This window comes from Nicotiana sylvestris, chromosome 1, assembly GCF_000393655.2.
Source record: "Nicotiana sylvestris chromosome 1, ASM39365v2, whole genome shotgun sequence".
NCBI lineage: Eukaryota > Viridiplantae > Streptophyta > Magnoliopsida > Solanales > Solanaceae > Nicotiana > Nicotiana sylvestris.
The window spans coordinates 81,630,975-81,648,731 of NC_091057.1; the positions used below are offsets into that span (position 1 = coordinate 81,630,975).

General features: G+C 39.0%; 1 protein-coding gene across 1 annotated transcript; it reads right to left on the minus strand.

Annotated features, from left to right (window-relative positions):
• Positions 1 to 16,642: 16,642 nt before the first annotated feature.
• On the minus strand, positions 16,643 to 17,278 carry LOC138871916 (uncharacterized). Its single transcript, XM_070149842.1, has one exon. The coding sequence runs from the start codon at positions 17,276 to 17,278 to the stop codon at positions 16,643 to 16,645; it is 636 nt and encodes a 211-aa protein (XP_070005943.1).
• Positions 17,279 to 17,757: the final 479 nt, after the last annotated feature.

The window sequence follows — 17,757 nt, forward strand, 5'->3', positions numbered from 1 at the left end:
TCTGGATCGTTAATCAGAAGCACAGTTTTATAGTTTACCTGATTTTTAATCGCCTTATAGGATTGCCTAGGCGTGTATCAATGATACCCTATGGACATGATATCTAGTCAACAATCAGAAGTGTAATAACCAGTAAAACCATTTTAAAAAAGCAGTTTAGGTTCATTAGATCCTATGGGCATGCTGTCTAGATGTGAGGACTGATTTTAGATAATGCAACAATTTTAAAACCTGATTGGCATGTGAGGATTGATTTTAAACTCACAAACATAGTGTCCAAAATGTAAGATTGGTTTTAGACCCTACAAGCATGGTTTCTAAGTGCTAAATCGCTGAACCTATTTTGCTTGACTCCTAAATGCAAAAATTAACTTTAAACTTATAGGCATGATATCTAAATGTTCAAGACAGATTTTTAGCTTATACACATGATATTTAAACGTGCAACACTGATTTTTAACCTATAGGTATGATATCTGAAAGTGTAATATTTGATTTTAATCTATAGGCATGGTATCTAGAATGCATGCAAATAGCAATTTCTGATTGCAGAAATGGATTTGAAACCTGTAGTCATGATATCTAGAATGCAAGCAAGTGATGAACATTGCAATGTCCTATAGGCATGGATTCTAGGATGTAAACACTGATTTTAAATCCTATAGGCATGATATCTACTCATTCCCAACAAAATATATATAATAATCCCTCCCTGTTTACTAATTTCCCCAATATTTGTTTACAAAGTAATTATATTAAAAACCAAGTGTAAATAAATTACAGGAGTGATAATAGTATACCATAGGTAGCCTGGATAGCCCCAAAGCATAACCTGGGGAACCAGACCTTCAGACAGTCTCAATTACCACATCTCATAGTGCCAGGGAGGGTATCTTAGTGTGTCAAAATTCCCAAGTGCCTCCAGGACCCAAGGCAGTGCCCATACCAAGGCCTCTCTTAAAGATCAACAGCTTGTGCAGTGTGGAATATCCAGCTCCAGTGTGTCAAAGTTAAGAGGAGTCTCATGGACTCCAAAGCAATGCTCACCCTGGAGGGGCAAGACCCTAGATGTTCTAAGAGTTGAAGTTATAGTGATTTCCAAGAATAGTTTTGAGGAAACAGTTTCATACTTTCAGGAAAATCAGAAGTAAACAGAGTCATTCAGTTCCTGGAACCTAGGCAAAGGTTCCATCCAAACAAAAATCATTCAGAAATAGGATTACTTAAGCCTATTAGCTGTTACTAAGTGACCAAACACAGAAGCAATGTGGATCAAACAACCACATGTAAAGGGTAATAGGGATTGGGGAGCAAGGTATCCAGAAAGGAGATCATGCTAGTAGGAAAGTAGACAAGACATAGATCTAATTTTAGGCACAAGTAAACATGCAAACTTGCTGAAGGCAAAACACCTAGTTCTAACTAAAAACATAAGTCAACATGATATTGTAGTAAACACATGTATTGGATAGGAGTAGACATAAACACATAGATTGAACATTAATAGACATGCTAGGAAACGCATAATTAGACATGCTATTGACTACATAGTTTTGAGCAAAAGTAACATCATAGATTGGACAGAAGTAGTCATGCTAACAAACACATGGATTGAACAGAAGTAACATGCTGATAAACACAAAATTTAACAGAAGTAACATGTTGATAAACACATAAATTTAAATAGAAGTAGCATGCTGATAAACATACATTTTAATTGAATGAAAATGGTAGAGGCATACCAGTTAAGGAAGTAAAAACAGAAGGTAAAGTAAGCAGGATTCAACAATCTAGCCTTACTTTCAATCGGCTAGTCCAATAGTGATCACAAGTAGCAGAGAGATGAGAGGAAAGTTTTGTGTGTGTGTGTGTGAACTATTGTCCGTGTCTAAAGTAGAATGAGAGTGCATATATATATATATAGGAGTCAAATAGTATAGGTAAGTAAGGCAAGGCAAATTAACATTGCAAAAATAAGGTAAGAAAATAATTAAATAATCAATCAAGCTTGATTGGGGGTAGGAAATTAGGGAATTATACCATAAATAACTCTAGTTAAATTTCATATAAGGCAAGAAGTAGATTTAACAGTCAATTAGGGTTATAAATCTTAAATCAAGTAATCAGTTTCACAAGTAAGGCAACACGGGTAATCCGAAACCAATCAAAGGGTCAATCAATCCATATATAGAAAAGAGATGTCAATTAAGAACTCAGGAAAAAGGAAAATAATCAGAGATCACCAAATTAGTTTAGCAAACAAAGGAAACCCTAAATAATTAGGCTAATCAATCAATTATTCAAACAATAACGGGCAAGAGGTAGAAATCAAACACTGAGTAGTAAAATAATTGGATAAAAAACATAACCATGCGAGAAAGATCAAACGAAACATAAAAACTTTAGAAAACCTTTTGTAAAAATGGAAGTGGAAACCCCAGATAATTATAAAGATACTTAGGGTTGATTAGTTGCAGGAAGATTAGGATAACCTTAAAGAAATAGCCATGGAAAAAGAAAGCACTTCAAACATACAGAGATTCGAACAACATAAATCAGAGAAATCAAAAACCTAAAGTAGCGTAGTGCTAAAATCGGTTAGTAGTAGAAAAGTAAAAGAACCTTAAAGAAAAACAATGGGAATTTGAAAACACTTCAAACATGCAGAGGATAAAACATCAGATAATAAAGAGATCAAACCTAAGATAACATAGTGCCAGAAATCGACTAATAGTGAAGAAACAAGAAACTCTTTAAAGAAAAATCGACGATGAACTCAGAAACTTTCCAAATCTACAAAGATCTAGATGAATTCGTGTTTGAAATAAGGGTTTTGAAGAAAGAATGAAAGGGTGAAGAGAATCCAATCTCAAACAAGAGATTTGAACCTTAAAAGCATCGGAATAGTAACACTCACAACCATAGACGGACTCTCAAAGAGTCTTCAGCCAAATCTGGTTAGATCTCTTTGAGATTTTTCCAGGAAATCATAAGAACGAGCAACTAGGAGACGTAGAAGATCAGTATGAGCCTCAAAAGGCCATGGAAATCCATGGGTCGAGTGAGAATCGGAGGGAATAAGATTAGTTTTGGGTGGTGGTGGCTAGGGTTAGGTTTAGGTCTAAGATACACGGAGAGGATGAGGGATTCCAGGGCGACCGTTTGGTAAGAATGAATTAGGTTTAGGAGGGGTCGTTTGGATAAAAATTTTAAGAAGTGATGGTGGTCATTGATCTCTGTAATCAATGGCCAAGATTGAAAGGTTTTGGGGATGGGTTTTAATTCAATTTGGGCCTAGTCTTAGTGGGTTAGGGATTTGGGGTTGAAAATGGGCCATTTAATTAGGCTAGGTTCGAAATAAAAAGGGTCATTTGTTAAATACCTATTTAATTGATAAAAATAATTTTTAAAATAGTTAATAATTATAAAAAATAACTTTCATGCATAAAAATATTTTAAAATAATTACTTAATATTTTAAAAATATAAAAGGCTATTTTTCAGTAAAATAATGTAATAATGCATGCATGGGCTATAATTGTAAAGTAATTGTAATTGTATCCTAAAAATGCAAATGTGGCTATTTGTACAATAATTGAAACTTGGTATAAATGTAAATGATAAAATTAAGCCACAAAATTTTTATAAAACTATTGGGGATGCAATCAGTGATTATTTTATAAATAAAATACTGGGATGAATTAATTAAAATCTTTTTAAAATGCAAAAATTGTAAAAAATACTAATTGATGCCAATGCATAGTTTTTAAAATATTATAGGGAAAAAATGGGTATCAACAGCTGTCCCTCTTTACCCGAAAAAGAATGAAAGAGTTTTCGGGTAAAGAAATGATGGTCAATTTTGACCGAATGGGCGTTTTGGAAAATATAGGTTGAACCCTGGTCTTTGAGTTGCCTACATATCACTAGCTTTATAGGTATCAGGTCGTGTGTAGTTTTGGACCCATCGGTGAATGAAGCCGACAGAGTTTTTATAGGAATGGTAGCTAGTTTCATCGAAAGGTCCTTTTTGTGAAGGGTGAGGTCGGATGGAGTTATGGTTGCGAATACAGAATATATCAGATGTATTATAGGGAAGATAGCTGGATTTCACGGAGTAGGATGGGTAGCTGATGAGAATCGGTTATGAATGGCAAAGTGGAAAAATGCTACGAGCGGAAACCGGAGCGAAGGCTGCTCCTGTTTGAAAAATGGTTACCTCCGGGATCACCTGCAAACTCAAAATACGATGCATGTAAGCACATAGATTACTACAAGAATTTAAACGTGATGCAAATTCCCTTTGGACCATGAAAGATTGTCTTTGGATGGTGCGGATTACGTCCTTAGACTATGATGAACTGGGCCATGAATTGTGAGATAGGAGATTCGCAGGCCATGAAATGATGTTCTTGGGCCATGAAAATGGTACCTCCGAACCATGACACCTTTGAATAATTTTATGCAAATTTGATAGATCCTCTGGCCATGGCATGGTGTCTTCCGGCTATGAGGATGATGCCTTTAGACCATGATGCCTTTGGACAAGTTGGCGATATTTCAGCCCATGAGATGCAATAATATGATGCTAAAATCAACAAGACAAGGCTTAGTCTTGTGAGGTTGAGGGCAGAGCTTAGCCCGAAATAGGAGAAAATAGATAGTGCCGGAATAGAGCAACATTTATGCAAGGAGGGACAATGCTTAGTCCCATGAGAAGGCAGCGCTTAACATTATGTAGATAGGGAGGCATAGCTTAGCCTCATACAGGATATGAGACAAGGCTTAGTCTCATGCAAATAGAAGGCAGTGCTTAGCCTTATGCAAGATTCGAGACAAGGCTTAGTCCCATGCAAATGGAAGGCAGAGCTTAGCCTTATGCAAAATGGAGGCAGGGCTTAGCCTCATGCAGATAAAGAAAGAGTTTAGTCTCATACAAGATATGGGACAGGGCTTAGTCCCATGCAAATGGAAGACATAGCTTAGCCTTATGCAAATATGGAGGCAGGGCTTAGCCTCATCCAAGATGGATATAGAGCTTAGTCTCATGCAAGATGCGGGACAAGGCTTAGTCCCATGCAAATAGAAGTCAGTGTTTAGCCTTATGCAAAATGGAGGCAGGGCTTAGCCTTATGCAAGATTCGGGACAGGGCTTAGTCTCATGCAAATGGAAGACAGTGCTTAACCTTATGCAAAATGGAGGTAGGGCTTAGCCTCATGCAGATTCGGGATAGGGCTTTGTCCCATGCAAATGGAAGGCAGACCTTAGCCTTATGCAAAAATGGAGGTAAGGCTTAGCCTCATGCAGATCCGGGACAGGGCTTTGTCCCATGCAAATGGAAGGCAGAGCATAGCCTTATGAAGATATATAGGCAAGGCTTAGCCTCATGCAAGATTCGGGACAGGGCTTAGTCCTATGTTAATGGAAGTTAGTGCTTAGCCTTATGCAAATTTGGAGGTAGGGCTTAGTCTCATGCAAGATTCGGGACAGGGCTTAGTCCCATGCAAAGGGAAGGCAGTGCTTAGCCTTATGCGTATATGGAGGCATGGCTTAACCTCATGCAAGATTCGGGACAGGGCTTAGTCCCATGCAAAGGGAAGGCAGAGCTTAGCCTTATACAGATATGGAGGCAGGAATTCGCCTCATGCAAGATTTGGGACAGGTTTTAGTCCAATGCAAATGGAAGGCAGTGCTTAGCCATATACAGATATGGAGGCAGGGATTAGCCTCATGCAAGATTCGGGGCAGGGCATAGTCCCATGTAAATGGAAGGTAGTTCTTAGCCTTATGCAGTAAACAGTTAGCAAATAGGAGTAGAGTATTTCTTAGCTGGAGATATATTCGGTGTTTGGTGGACCGATTGATAGTGATTTTGTTGTGTGTATATATATTTGCAAATGCTACTGTTACGTCAGATGTGCCTGCGCTCAAAGAAAAATTGTAAGTTTTGTAAGGGGAGGTTGGTTCGTGCCTTCGTCTGTTGGCTTTGCTCCGCTCCGTTCTGGAGGCTTTGTTTGAATTTCCCTGGGTAGCACCTAGATATTACGGAGATAGAGTTTTCGAAACTATGCAATTATTGATGAAAGTAGAGTTATTTTCAGGAATCATAGTGAAATATCAAGTAGTTTAGATGAACTGGGAACTGTAACACATTTAAGAGTTATTACAACTTTCTTATATTAGAATTTTTAGGGTCCTCCTCAAAATTTTGCCCAGTTTAGTAAATGATCCTTTGGTTGTTTGCGAGTGACGAAACTTGTTGAACCTTTTTCGAAATTTTGAGAATCCTTCTCAAAGTTCTGCCCCAGTTTCTTAACCAATTTCTGTGTTACATCTCGCATTTTCGTACGTTAAAAGTTTCGTCTTCAGTTAATTGACGTAGACTCGGGGATGAGATCATTATGACTTTAACGTATTTATGCTATTTATAAGAAGCGATAAATAAATGTATGAAGGATAAAGGGGTACACGAATTAAAGAAAACAAGTTTCATTGAAAGTGGCCAATTTGGAATAATATATGGGTCGAGCGATAATACCCGATAATTATGAACTAGTATCATGCAAGGTACCATATGACCACGGTAGTATAATGTATAACGTATATATAAAGTATATTAAAAATATGTAGAATTTTAAGTAATTTGTGCCAATTTTAAAATTATGCTGGTAATTGATTAATTATCGGATAACAGGACATTACTCAGTTAGCTAATAAGTGGATAAAAAAATTATAAATTATACCCCCCCCCCCAAAATATGGCATAAAGCCATAATGGCTAAACATGACTCTTGGTCATTATTGTCATGTGGCTACCTAAGGGTAAAGTTAAAACCTAACCAAGATAAGACTTGATTATAAGTCTTATCTCCATCTCATTCGGATCAAGACTTAGAACATCCTCGAACCATTAATGTATGTTTTGGTTCAAAAACGTTAAGATAGCAGAAGCTTCAGTTCATGCAACTAATTCCATCAAAATAATTCAAAGAAGCAGTAGCTTATCTTCGTTCAGGATACTTTAGCATAATTCCATAAAAAATTTGTGGTTTCAAAAGAGTACACTGCAATCTTCGCCAAGAATATTATTCGGAGTTTTCCCTACTCCAAGTATATTAAGGTCATCCCTTCTTTCTTTTGGCAACGTCCAAATTATACTGAAGAAGCCAGCAAATGCATAGTTTCCATAAATTACTCTATCCATAGAGATACTAAGGGTGTCTATATTCTTGATTCCCCATGAGAATTATTATTATCTTCTGTTCATGGGTCTCGGAATAATACGTAGTTAAAAAAGTTTATCCGGAAAGAATATTGAGATTTTTACGTATTTTTCATGCATTTCACCCATTTATACATGTGCATTGACCCATGACCAGATGGAGTTACATACACATATATAAGTAAATATATGTATATGGGATATGGGAAAAGGTTACGGCGTTATATATGCACCACCACCTGATCAGCTGGCATATGTTGATGATGATGCCCACAGTGGCCGAGATGATATGATAGGATGCCCTCAGTGGCTTGATGATATAATGTACACCCATACCTATGCATGTCACGACATTTATACGCACGTGCATGACATTATAAATGCTTTAGAATTTACAAAGTTATTCAGATTTAAAGATGTGTTTCTATATTCCATGTTTCATTTATGTCTTTTACGTACTAATTTTCATGCCTTACATACTCAGCACATTTTTTCGTACTGACACCTTATTTCACGGGGCCTATGTTTCATGCCCGTAGGTGTATGTAGGCAAGATGACGGTCCCCCATCTTAGGATCCCTAATCAGCGAGAGTTGGCATGCTCCACTTGATCTAGAGCTGCTTTTGATTTTTGTACGATATGTTTATATATATATATATATGGGTATGACGTGGCTCAGTACCGTCTTTGTACAGTTATATTTCCATTAGAGGTCTATAGACAGTATATCTAGTTGGGTTGTATGTGGCTTTGTCGGTTTTCAGTTATTGGATATATAGTTGTCTATAGCAGTCTTGCCGGCTCGCCCACTGTATTTTGCATGTATACGTACATATTCCTTGTTGTCAGGTTTCCTTCATATATGCTATCTTCATAATTCAACAGATGTTATACAGGCTCATATCCTAGATGCATGCTTAGGGGTGTTTGACAGGTAAGACTCAGACACTCGTCACGGCTTATCGGTTTGGATAATGACAAAAGTGGTTTTAGAGCAGTTCTGTCCTAGGGTTTTCTATAGACCGTGTCTAGTAGAGTCTTGTTTATGGGTGTGTTGTGCACCACACTTTTAGGTAGGAGGTTATAGGACATATAGGATGTTATCCTTTCTTTTTATCTCAGGTCGTGCGATACAAGAATTCATGTTCTTAACGATATATTATATTTTCAGCAATGCCTCCAAAGAGTACGGCCGCCCAAAAGGGAAAGTCCATGGCTGGTGAGACTACTAGTCGAGCGCCACGAGTTACAAGGGCTCGGGGAGAGTCTCATTGTAAGGTTTCATCTAAGACTTCACATACCTCGCCCTTTCCAGAAGAGCTCCAAAGGGCACCATCTCCAGTGCCCGCCCTTGTACATTCAGCACCTCAGCCAGATACACCGGGTCAGGAGATGATAGATGTTATCCAGCTATTAACCCGATTAGTAGCCACGCAGGCTCGACGTTAGGAAATAGGTATTGGTCATGCAGATAGGTCCATCAGTGCGGGGGTTCATGACTTTATAAATTTAGACCTTTCAGTATTCACTAGGGCATATCTGAATGAGGACCCTCAAGTATTTATTGATAGAGTGTAGAGGACATTACGGGTAATGAAGGCCACTATGACTGAGTCAGTTGATCTAGATTCCTATAGACTCTGAGATGTTGCAGTTAATTGGTACGAGTCTTGGGAATTGTCGAGAGGTGAGGATGCCCCTCCAGTTGTATGGTAGGAGGTTACAGAAGCTTTTCTTCGTCATTATCTGCCACTAGAGCTTAGACGGGCTAGAGTTTATAGGTTCTTGACCCTTTGGCAGGATAACATGAGTGTTCGGGAGTACAGTCTTCAGTTTGATTCATTTGCTAGGTATGCACCCACTATTGTATCTAAGATGGAGGATCGGGTTCACCGATTCGTGATGGGATTAGAGCCTCACTTCAGCCAGACATGGATATTTCTTGTATTCAGGAATACACTCATGGCGTAAAGGAGCGTAAATAGAAATAGAGGGCCGATCGTGAGCATGATAGGGCCCAGAATAAGAGAACGAGTTCTTCAGGTCCTTTTGGTGAGTTTTGAGTTGGTCAGAGGCAGCAGTACCGGAGGTATCCAGCCCAGCCATCAGCTAGCGCACCCCCTCAGTTTGGTGGCAAGAGATTTGATCGTTCCACATATTCAGAGTCTAGTCTAAATTTTAGGGCCTCAGGTTCTCAGTATAGGGGTGAGTCAAATCAGATGAGGCCACCTGTACCGCGATGTGCTCAATATGGTAAGTAGCATACCGGGCAGTGTCGTATGGGATTAGGTATTTGTTATACTTGTGGTTATCCAGGTCACGTTATGAGGGATTATCTGATAAGAGGTGATGCAAGCATAGCTCAGCCAGCAGGATCTGTAGCTGGTTCGTCATCATCAATACGCCCCCATGCGAAAGGTCCACAAGCACCAATGAGTCGTGGTAGAGGCAGAGGTGGAGCATCTAGCTCGAGCAACCCTCAGAACCACATTTATGTGTTGGCAGGATGACATGACCATGAGTCATCGCCTGATGTTGTTATAGGTATATTATCAGTCTTCTCATATGATGTATATGTACTTATTGACCCAGGTTCCACCTTTTCATACGTTACTCCGTTGGTTGCTAGTAAGTTTGAAATAAAACCTGAATTAGTTAAACCTTTTGAGGTGTCTACTCCTGTTGGGGACTCAATGATAGCTAAGCAAGTATATATGGGTTGTATAATAGTAGTTCATTATCGATCTACCGTAGCAGACTTAATCGATTTAGATATGGTAGAATTTGATGTTATAATGGGTATGGATTGGTTAGCTTCTTGTCATGCCAATGTTGATTGTAGATAAAAGATAGTCCAGTATCAATTTCTAGGGGAGCCTATTTTGGAGTGGAAAGGTAATATAGCATCACCGAGAGGAAGATTCATTTCCTATCTCAAGGCAAGGAATATGATCAAAAGAGTTGTATTTATCACTTAGTTCGGGTTCAGGATGTGGAAGTGGGGTCGCCAACCATTCAATCCATCCCAGTGGTTAATGAGTTTATCAATGTTTTTCCCGATGAACTTCTGGGTCTTCCGCTAGAGCGAGAAATTGAGTTTTTTATTGAACTACTACCAGATACTCATCCAATATGTATTCCTCCCTATAGAATGGCCCCCGCAGAGTTGAAAGAACAACTAAAGGAATTGCTTGAAAAAGGCTTTATCAGACCCAGTACATCACCGTGGCGAGCACCTGTGTTATTTGTGAGGAAGAAAGATGGTTCCTTACGGATGTGTATTAATTATAGATAGTTGAATAAGGTAACGATCAAGAATAAGTACCCACTCCCGAGGACTGACAATTTATTTGATCAGTTGTAATGTGCCAGGTGTTTTTCAAAAATATACTTGATGTCCTGGTACCATCAGGTAAGGGTTAAGGAGGAAGATATTTCGAAGCCAGCATTTAGAACCAGATACAGGCACTTCGATTTTTGTGTTATGTCGTTTGGTTTGACCAATGCCCCAGCAGTATTCATGGATTTGATGAACCATGTGTTCAGGACTTTTTAAGATCTGTTCGTAATTGTATTTATCGATGATATATTGGTGTATTCTCGTTCAGAGGCTGAGCATGCAGATCATCTGCGTACTGTGCTCAGAGTTCTACGAGAAGGATAGTTGTATGCAAAAATTTCTAAATTTGAATTTTGGTTGAACTCTATAGCTTTCCCTGGGCATGTCATTTCGGGTGAAAGCATCCGGGTGGACACACAAAAGATTGAGGCAGTAAAGACTTGGCCCAGACCCACAATACTGAAGGAGGTTTGTAGCTTTCATGGTTTGGTAGGTTATTATAGGAGATTTGTAGAGGGATTTTCTTCCCTTTCAGCACCTTTGACAAATTTGACTCAGAAGGGAAAAAGTTTCAATGGACTGATGCTTGCGAACGGAGTTTCCAGGCATTAAAGGACAGACTAACTTCAGCACCGGTTCTAACACTCCCAGAAGGGACGAATGGTTATGTGATATATTGTGGCGCTTCAGGCGTTGGATTGGGTTGTGCAATGATGCAGTATGGTAAGATTGTAGATTATGCTTCTAGACAACTAAGAAAGCACAAGAAGAACTACCCGACACACGATTTAGAGTTAGTTGCAGTGATTCATGCACTAAAGATGTGGAGGCACTACTTGTATGGCATTCATGTTGATATCTATACGGATCATAAGAGCCTCTAGTATATCTTCAAGCAAAAGGAATTGAATCTATGTCAAAGGAGATGGTTGAAGCTACTTAAAGACTATGACGTTGATATTTTATACCATCTGAGAAAAATGAACATAGTAGACGACACCCTCAGCCGTAGATCTATGGGTATCCTGTCTTATTTACAGCCAGAAAAGAGGGAATAGCCCATGAGATTCATCAGCTAGCTAGTCTTGTAGTTTGGCTACTGGACTCAGGTGATATTGGAATCACTATTCAGGATACGGCAATATCCTCTTTAGTAACTAAAGTAAAGGAACGCTAGTACGAGGATCCTGTGTTAGTTCATTATAAGGATACCACCCCTCGGAAGGAGAAGACACCATTTGAAATTACAGAATATGGGGTCCTCAGATATGGAGGACGATTATGTGTCCCTAATATTGAAGGGCTACGTCGGCTGGTTATGGAGAAACTCACTCTTCTCGCTATTTTATCCATCCAGGAGCGACAAAGATGTATCATGATATCAGGGAAGTGTATTGGTTGGACGGAATGAAAAAGGATATAGCGTAGTTTGTTGCTCAGTGTCCTAACTATCAGTAGGTTAAGATTGAGCATCAGAAACCCAGTGGGTTATTGCAAGTTATGGAGATTACAACTTGGAAATGGGAAGTAATAAATATGGATTTCATCATAGGCTTACCTCGTACCCAGTGTAAGTTTGACTCGATATGGGTGATTGTTGATAGGCTTACAAAGTCAGCCCATTTTCTGCCTATTAAAACTACATATTCCTTAGAGGATTATGCAAGGCTTTATATTAAGGAGATAGTACGACTGCATAGTGTCCCTATGTCTATTATCTCAAATAGAGGAGCTCAATTTATAGCTAACTTCTGGAGGTCCTTCCGAAAAGGATTGGGGACTCAATTAAGTCTTAGTACAACATTTCATCCCCAGACAGACAGAGAAGCTGAGCATACTATTCAGAAACTGGAGGATATGTTACGAGCTTGTGTAATAGACTTCAAAGGTAGCTGGGATGATCATCTGTCGCTTATTGAGTTCGCATATAATAATAGTTACCATTCTAGAATTTAGATGGCTCCATACGAAGCTCTTTACGGACGGAAGTGTAGGTCGCCTATAGGGTGGTTCGATGTTGGAGAATCTGGATTACATGGGCCAAACCTAGATCAGCAAGCCATAGAAAAAGTTAAGCTTATCCGGGGTCGACTATTAACAGCTCGGAGTCGTCAGAAGTCATATTCTGACATGCGGCATCGAGATTTAGAGTTTGGGGTTGATTACTGGGTATTTTTAAAGGTGTAACCTATGAAGGGTATGATGAGTTTTGGCAAGAAAGGCAAACTTAGCCCATGATATATTGGGCCATATAGGATCATTCGTAGAGTGGTCCAAGTAGATTATGAGTTAGAATTACCATCGGAGTTGGAGTCTGTCAACCTGGTTTTTCACGTATCTATGTTACGGAAGTACATTGGCGATACTACCTGAGTGGTGCCTACGGATGATGTACAAATTACAGAGGACTTGTCATACGAGGAAATTCCAGTTGCCATCCTAGACCGACAAATTCGTAAGCTACGGAATAAGGAGGTAGCCTCCGTGAAAGTACTTTGGAGGAACAACAATGTGGAAGAAATGACTTGGGAGGCCGAGGAAGACATGAAGTCTAGATATCCCTACTTATTTCCTCCTCCAGAGGAGGTTCCGACTGAGACATCATAACCATAAGGTACGTGTACAAATTCTTTTATTGGTTATTGTCATTGATCGTGTGAGGCCATGGTCGTTATTGATAATTGTGGTCATGTGTGGCATTGGATTATTAAGCTTCTACAGGGAGAGTTGGTAGTAGTGTTGTTACAAAGGCGCCCCTGCCAAAGTTATATAGATCACGGGGAGTTGAACATTTGAGGATGAATGTTTCTAAGGGGTGAAGGATGTTACATCTCGCGTGTTCGTACGTTAAAAGTTTCATCTTCAGTTAATTGACATAGACTCGAGAATGAGATCATTTGACGTTAACGTATTTACGCTATTTATAACAAGCGATAAATAAATGTTATGAAGGATAAAGGGGTACACGAATTAAAGAAAACGAGTTTCGTTGAAAGTGGCCAATTTGGAATAAAATATAGGTCGAGCGATAATATCCGATAATTATAAACTAGTACCATGCAAGGTACCGTATAACCATGGTAGTATAATGTATAAAATATATTAAAAATAAGTAGAATTTTAAGTAATTTGTGATAATTTTTAAATTATGCGAGTAATTGATTAATTACCGGGTAATAGGACATTACCCAGTTAACTAATAAGTGGATAAAAAATTATAAATTATACCCCCCCCAAACATGGCATAAAGCCACAATGGCTAAACATTACTCTTGGTAATTATTGCCATGTGGCTACCTAAGGGTAAAGTTTAACCGAGATAAGACTTAAAGTCTTATCTCCATCTCATTAGGATCAATACTTAGGATATCCTTGAACCATTAATGTATCATTTGGTTCAAAAACAATAAGAGAGCAGAAGTTTCAGTTCGTGCAACTAATTCCATCAAAATAATTCAAAGAAGCGGTAGCTTATCTTCGTTCAGGATACTTCAGCGTAATTCCATAAAACTTTTGTCGTTTCAAAAGAGTACGGTGCAATCTTAGCCAAGAATATTATACGGATTTTTCCCTACTCTAAGTATGTTAAGTCCATCCCTTCTTCTTTTGGCATGGTCCAAATTATACTGAAGAAACGAGTAAACGCACAGTTTCCATAAATTACTCTATCCATAGAGATACTAGGGGTGTCTATATTCTTGATTCCCTATGAGAATTATTATTATCTTCTGTTCATGAGTTTCAGAATAATACACAGTTAAAAAAGTTTATCCACAAGGAATATTGAGATTTTTACGTATTTTTCATGCATTTCACTTATTTATACATGTGCATTGACCCATGACCAGATAGCGTTATATACGCATTTATATGTAAATATACGTATATGGGATATGGGAAAAGGTTACTGCATTATATATGCACCACTACCTGATCAGTTGTTATATGTTGATGATGTTGCCCACAGTGGCCGAGATGGTATGATGGGATGCTCTCAGTGGCTTGATGATATTATGTACACCCATTCCTATGCATGGCATGCAATTTATACACACATACATGACATTATAAATGTTTCAGAATTTATAAAGTTATTTGGATTTAAAGATGTGTTTTTATATTCTATGTTTGATCAATGTCTTTTACATACTAATTTTCATGCCTTACATACTCAGTTCATTTTTCGTACTGACACCCTATTTCACAGGGCATATGTTTCATGCCCGCAGGTGCTGGTAGGCAAGCTGACGGGACCGTAGCGAGAGTTGGCGTGCTCCACTTGATCCAGAGTTGTTTTTTATTTTGGTATGATATGTTTATATATACATATATATGGGTATGACATGGCTCAATCCCGTCTTTGTACAGTTATGTTTCTATTAGAGGTATGTAGATAGTATAGTATGTCTAGTTAGATTGTATGTGGTCGTGTCAGCTTTCAGTTATTGGATGTATAGTTGTCTATAGCAGCCTTGTCGGCTCGCCCATTGTATTCTGCATGTATACGTACATATGCCTTGTTGGCAGGTTTTCTTCATGTATATTGTCTTCGTAATTCACAAATGTTATAGAGGTTCATATCCTAGATGCATGCTTAGGGGTGTTTGACAGGTATGACTCAGGCACCCATTGCGGCCCATCGGTTTAGGTCGTGACATTCTAAATTTTTGGCATGTGGTGGCGTTGGATGGACTTGTTCCAGAAATTTGAGGGTCCTCCTCAAAATTCTGCCCCAGTTTCTGGTTCTGGAGGGGGGAATAAAAATTTTATTATGATATGACTAAACCCACAGGGCTGCCTACATATCCCCTCTTAAATGGGAATCAGGTCAAGCATAGTTCAATTACATCAGATGAAGAAATGAAAGTAGTCTAAACATAGTATCTCTTGACTGCGTCTGAATTGATTGGTTTTGGTTAGACTTCTCCGTTCATTTCTGCTAGTATTAGTGCTCTTCCTGTTAACACCCGGTGAACCATGTAGGGACCTTGCCAGTTGGGAGAGAATTTCGTTTTGGCTTTATCTTGATGTGGGAAGATCTTTTTCAGCACCAGCTGTCCTGGTGCAAACTTTCTTGGTTTGACCCTTTTGTTGAAAGCTCTGGACATTCTGTTTTGATAAAGCTGACCATGACATACCGTGTTCATTCTTTTTTCATCTACAAGGGCTAATTGCTCGTAGTGAATCCTTATCCATTCTGCGTCATTGAGTTAGGCTTCATGTATGATCCTTAAAGAAGGAATGTCTACCTCAGTCGGGATGACAACTTTGGTACCATAGACCAGCAGATAGGGAGTTGCCCCTAATTATGTGTGAACTGTGGTGAGGTACCCCAATAGGGCAAAGGGTAACTTCTCGTTCCATTGTTTGTGATTTTACACCATTTTCCTTAGTATCTTCTTGATGTTCTTGTCGGCGGCTTCTACTGAGGTCTATATGTTGTGGAGTTCTTGTATTTTATTTTGAAAGTTTCACACATGGCTTTCATTAGATCACTGTTGAGATTGGCGGTATTATCAGTGATAATGGACTCGGGAACTCCGAATCAATAGATAATACGATCTTTGACAAAGTGTACGACGACTTTCATGGTTACAGCTTTGTAGGATGCAGCCTCTACCCATTTTTTGAAGTAGTCGATGTCCACTAAAATAAACATGTGCCCTTTTGAAGCAATAGGTTCGATCAGACCGATGACATCCATTCCCTAGGCAGCAAAAAGCCAAGGTGCACTTGTTGCGTTAAGCTCATTAGGTGGTACTCTTATCATATCTGCATGTACCTAACACTGGGCATTTCTGTACGTACCAGATTCAATCCGGCTCCATGGTCATCCAAAAATATCCAACTTGACGTATTATGTTGGCTAGACTAAAACCATTCATATGTGGTCCACAAGTTCCGGCATGTATTTCTTCGAGCAACTTGGAAGCTTCCTTTGAATCAACACACCTTAACAAACCTAGATCAGGGGTTCTTCTATATAGGGTTCCTCCACTTTGGAAGAAGTGATTAGACAATCTTTGCAGGTGTGCTTCTGAGTATGGTTTGTCTGTTCTAGATATTCTCCCTTTGCCAATTATTCCTTGATGTCGTGGAACCATGGTTTTCCATCTGTTTCTTCTGCGACATGAGCACAATAAGCTGGTTGATTATTGATCCTCACGAGGATGGGATCAATGAAATTCTTGTCTGGATGTTGTATTATTGAAGACAAAGTGGCCAATGCATCTGCAAACTCATTTTGAATTCTGGTCACATGTTTGAACTCTATCTTTGTGAATCTTTTCATCAATTCCTGCACATAGTGAAAGTATGGCAATATCTTGGTGTTCTTCGCAGCCCACTCTCTTTGTACCTGGTGCACAAGCAAATCTGAATCATTGATTACCAGCATCTCCTGAATATTCATGTCGATTGCCATGTTGAGCCCTAGTATGCAGTCTTCATACTCTACCATGTTGTTGGTGCAGGGAAATCTGAGTTTAGCAGATACCAGATAATGTTGGCTAGTTTCTGATACCAAGACGGCTCCAATGCCCACTCCTTTGAAGTTTGCAGCCCCATCAAAGAACATTCTCCAACCGTCGTAAGCCTCAGCAATGTCCTCTCCTACGAATGATACTTCTGTATCAAAAAAATACGTTTTCAAAGGTTCGTATTCCCCTCCCACAGGATTTTCAACAAGATGGTCTGCCAATGCTTGTCCTTTCATAGCTTTCTAAGTTACATAGACGATATCGAACTCACTTAACAGTATCTGCCACTTGACTAACTTTCTAGTCGGCATGGGCTTCTGGAAGATGTATTTCAGAGGGTCCGTCCTAGATATGAGGTATGTGGTATAGGCATAGAAGTAATGCCTTAATATCTGAGTCATCCAAGTCAACGCACAACAAGTGCATTCCAACAATGAATATTGTGCTTTGTAAGGTGTGAACTTCTTACTCAAGTAGTAGATAGCTTGTTCCTTTCTCCCTGTCTCATCGTGCTACCCCAGAATGTAGCCAAAGGCTCCATCTAGCACTTCAAGGTAGAGTAGCAAGGGTCTACTTGGCTCTGGCATGACCAAGATCAGTGGTGTGGATAGGTACTCCTTGATTTTGTCAAAAGCTTTCTAACAATCTTTGGTCTAACTTGTTTCAGCATCTTTCCTCAACATCTTGAAGATGGGTTCACATATAATTGTAGACT

Excerpts from the sequence above, each read along its gene's own strand:
- LOC138871916 (XM_070149842.1), bottom strand. The coding sequence starts at position 17,278 with ATGAAAGGACAAGCATTGGCAGACCATCTTGTTGAAAATCCTGTGGGA.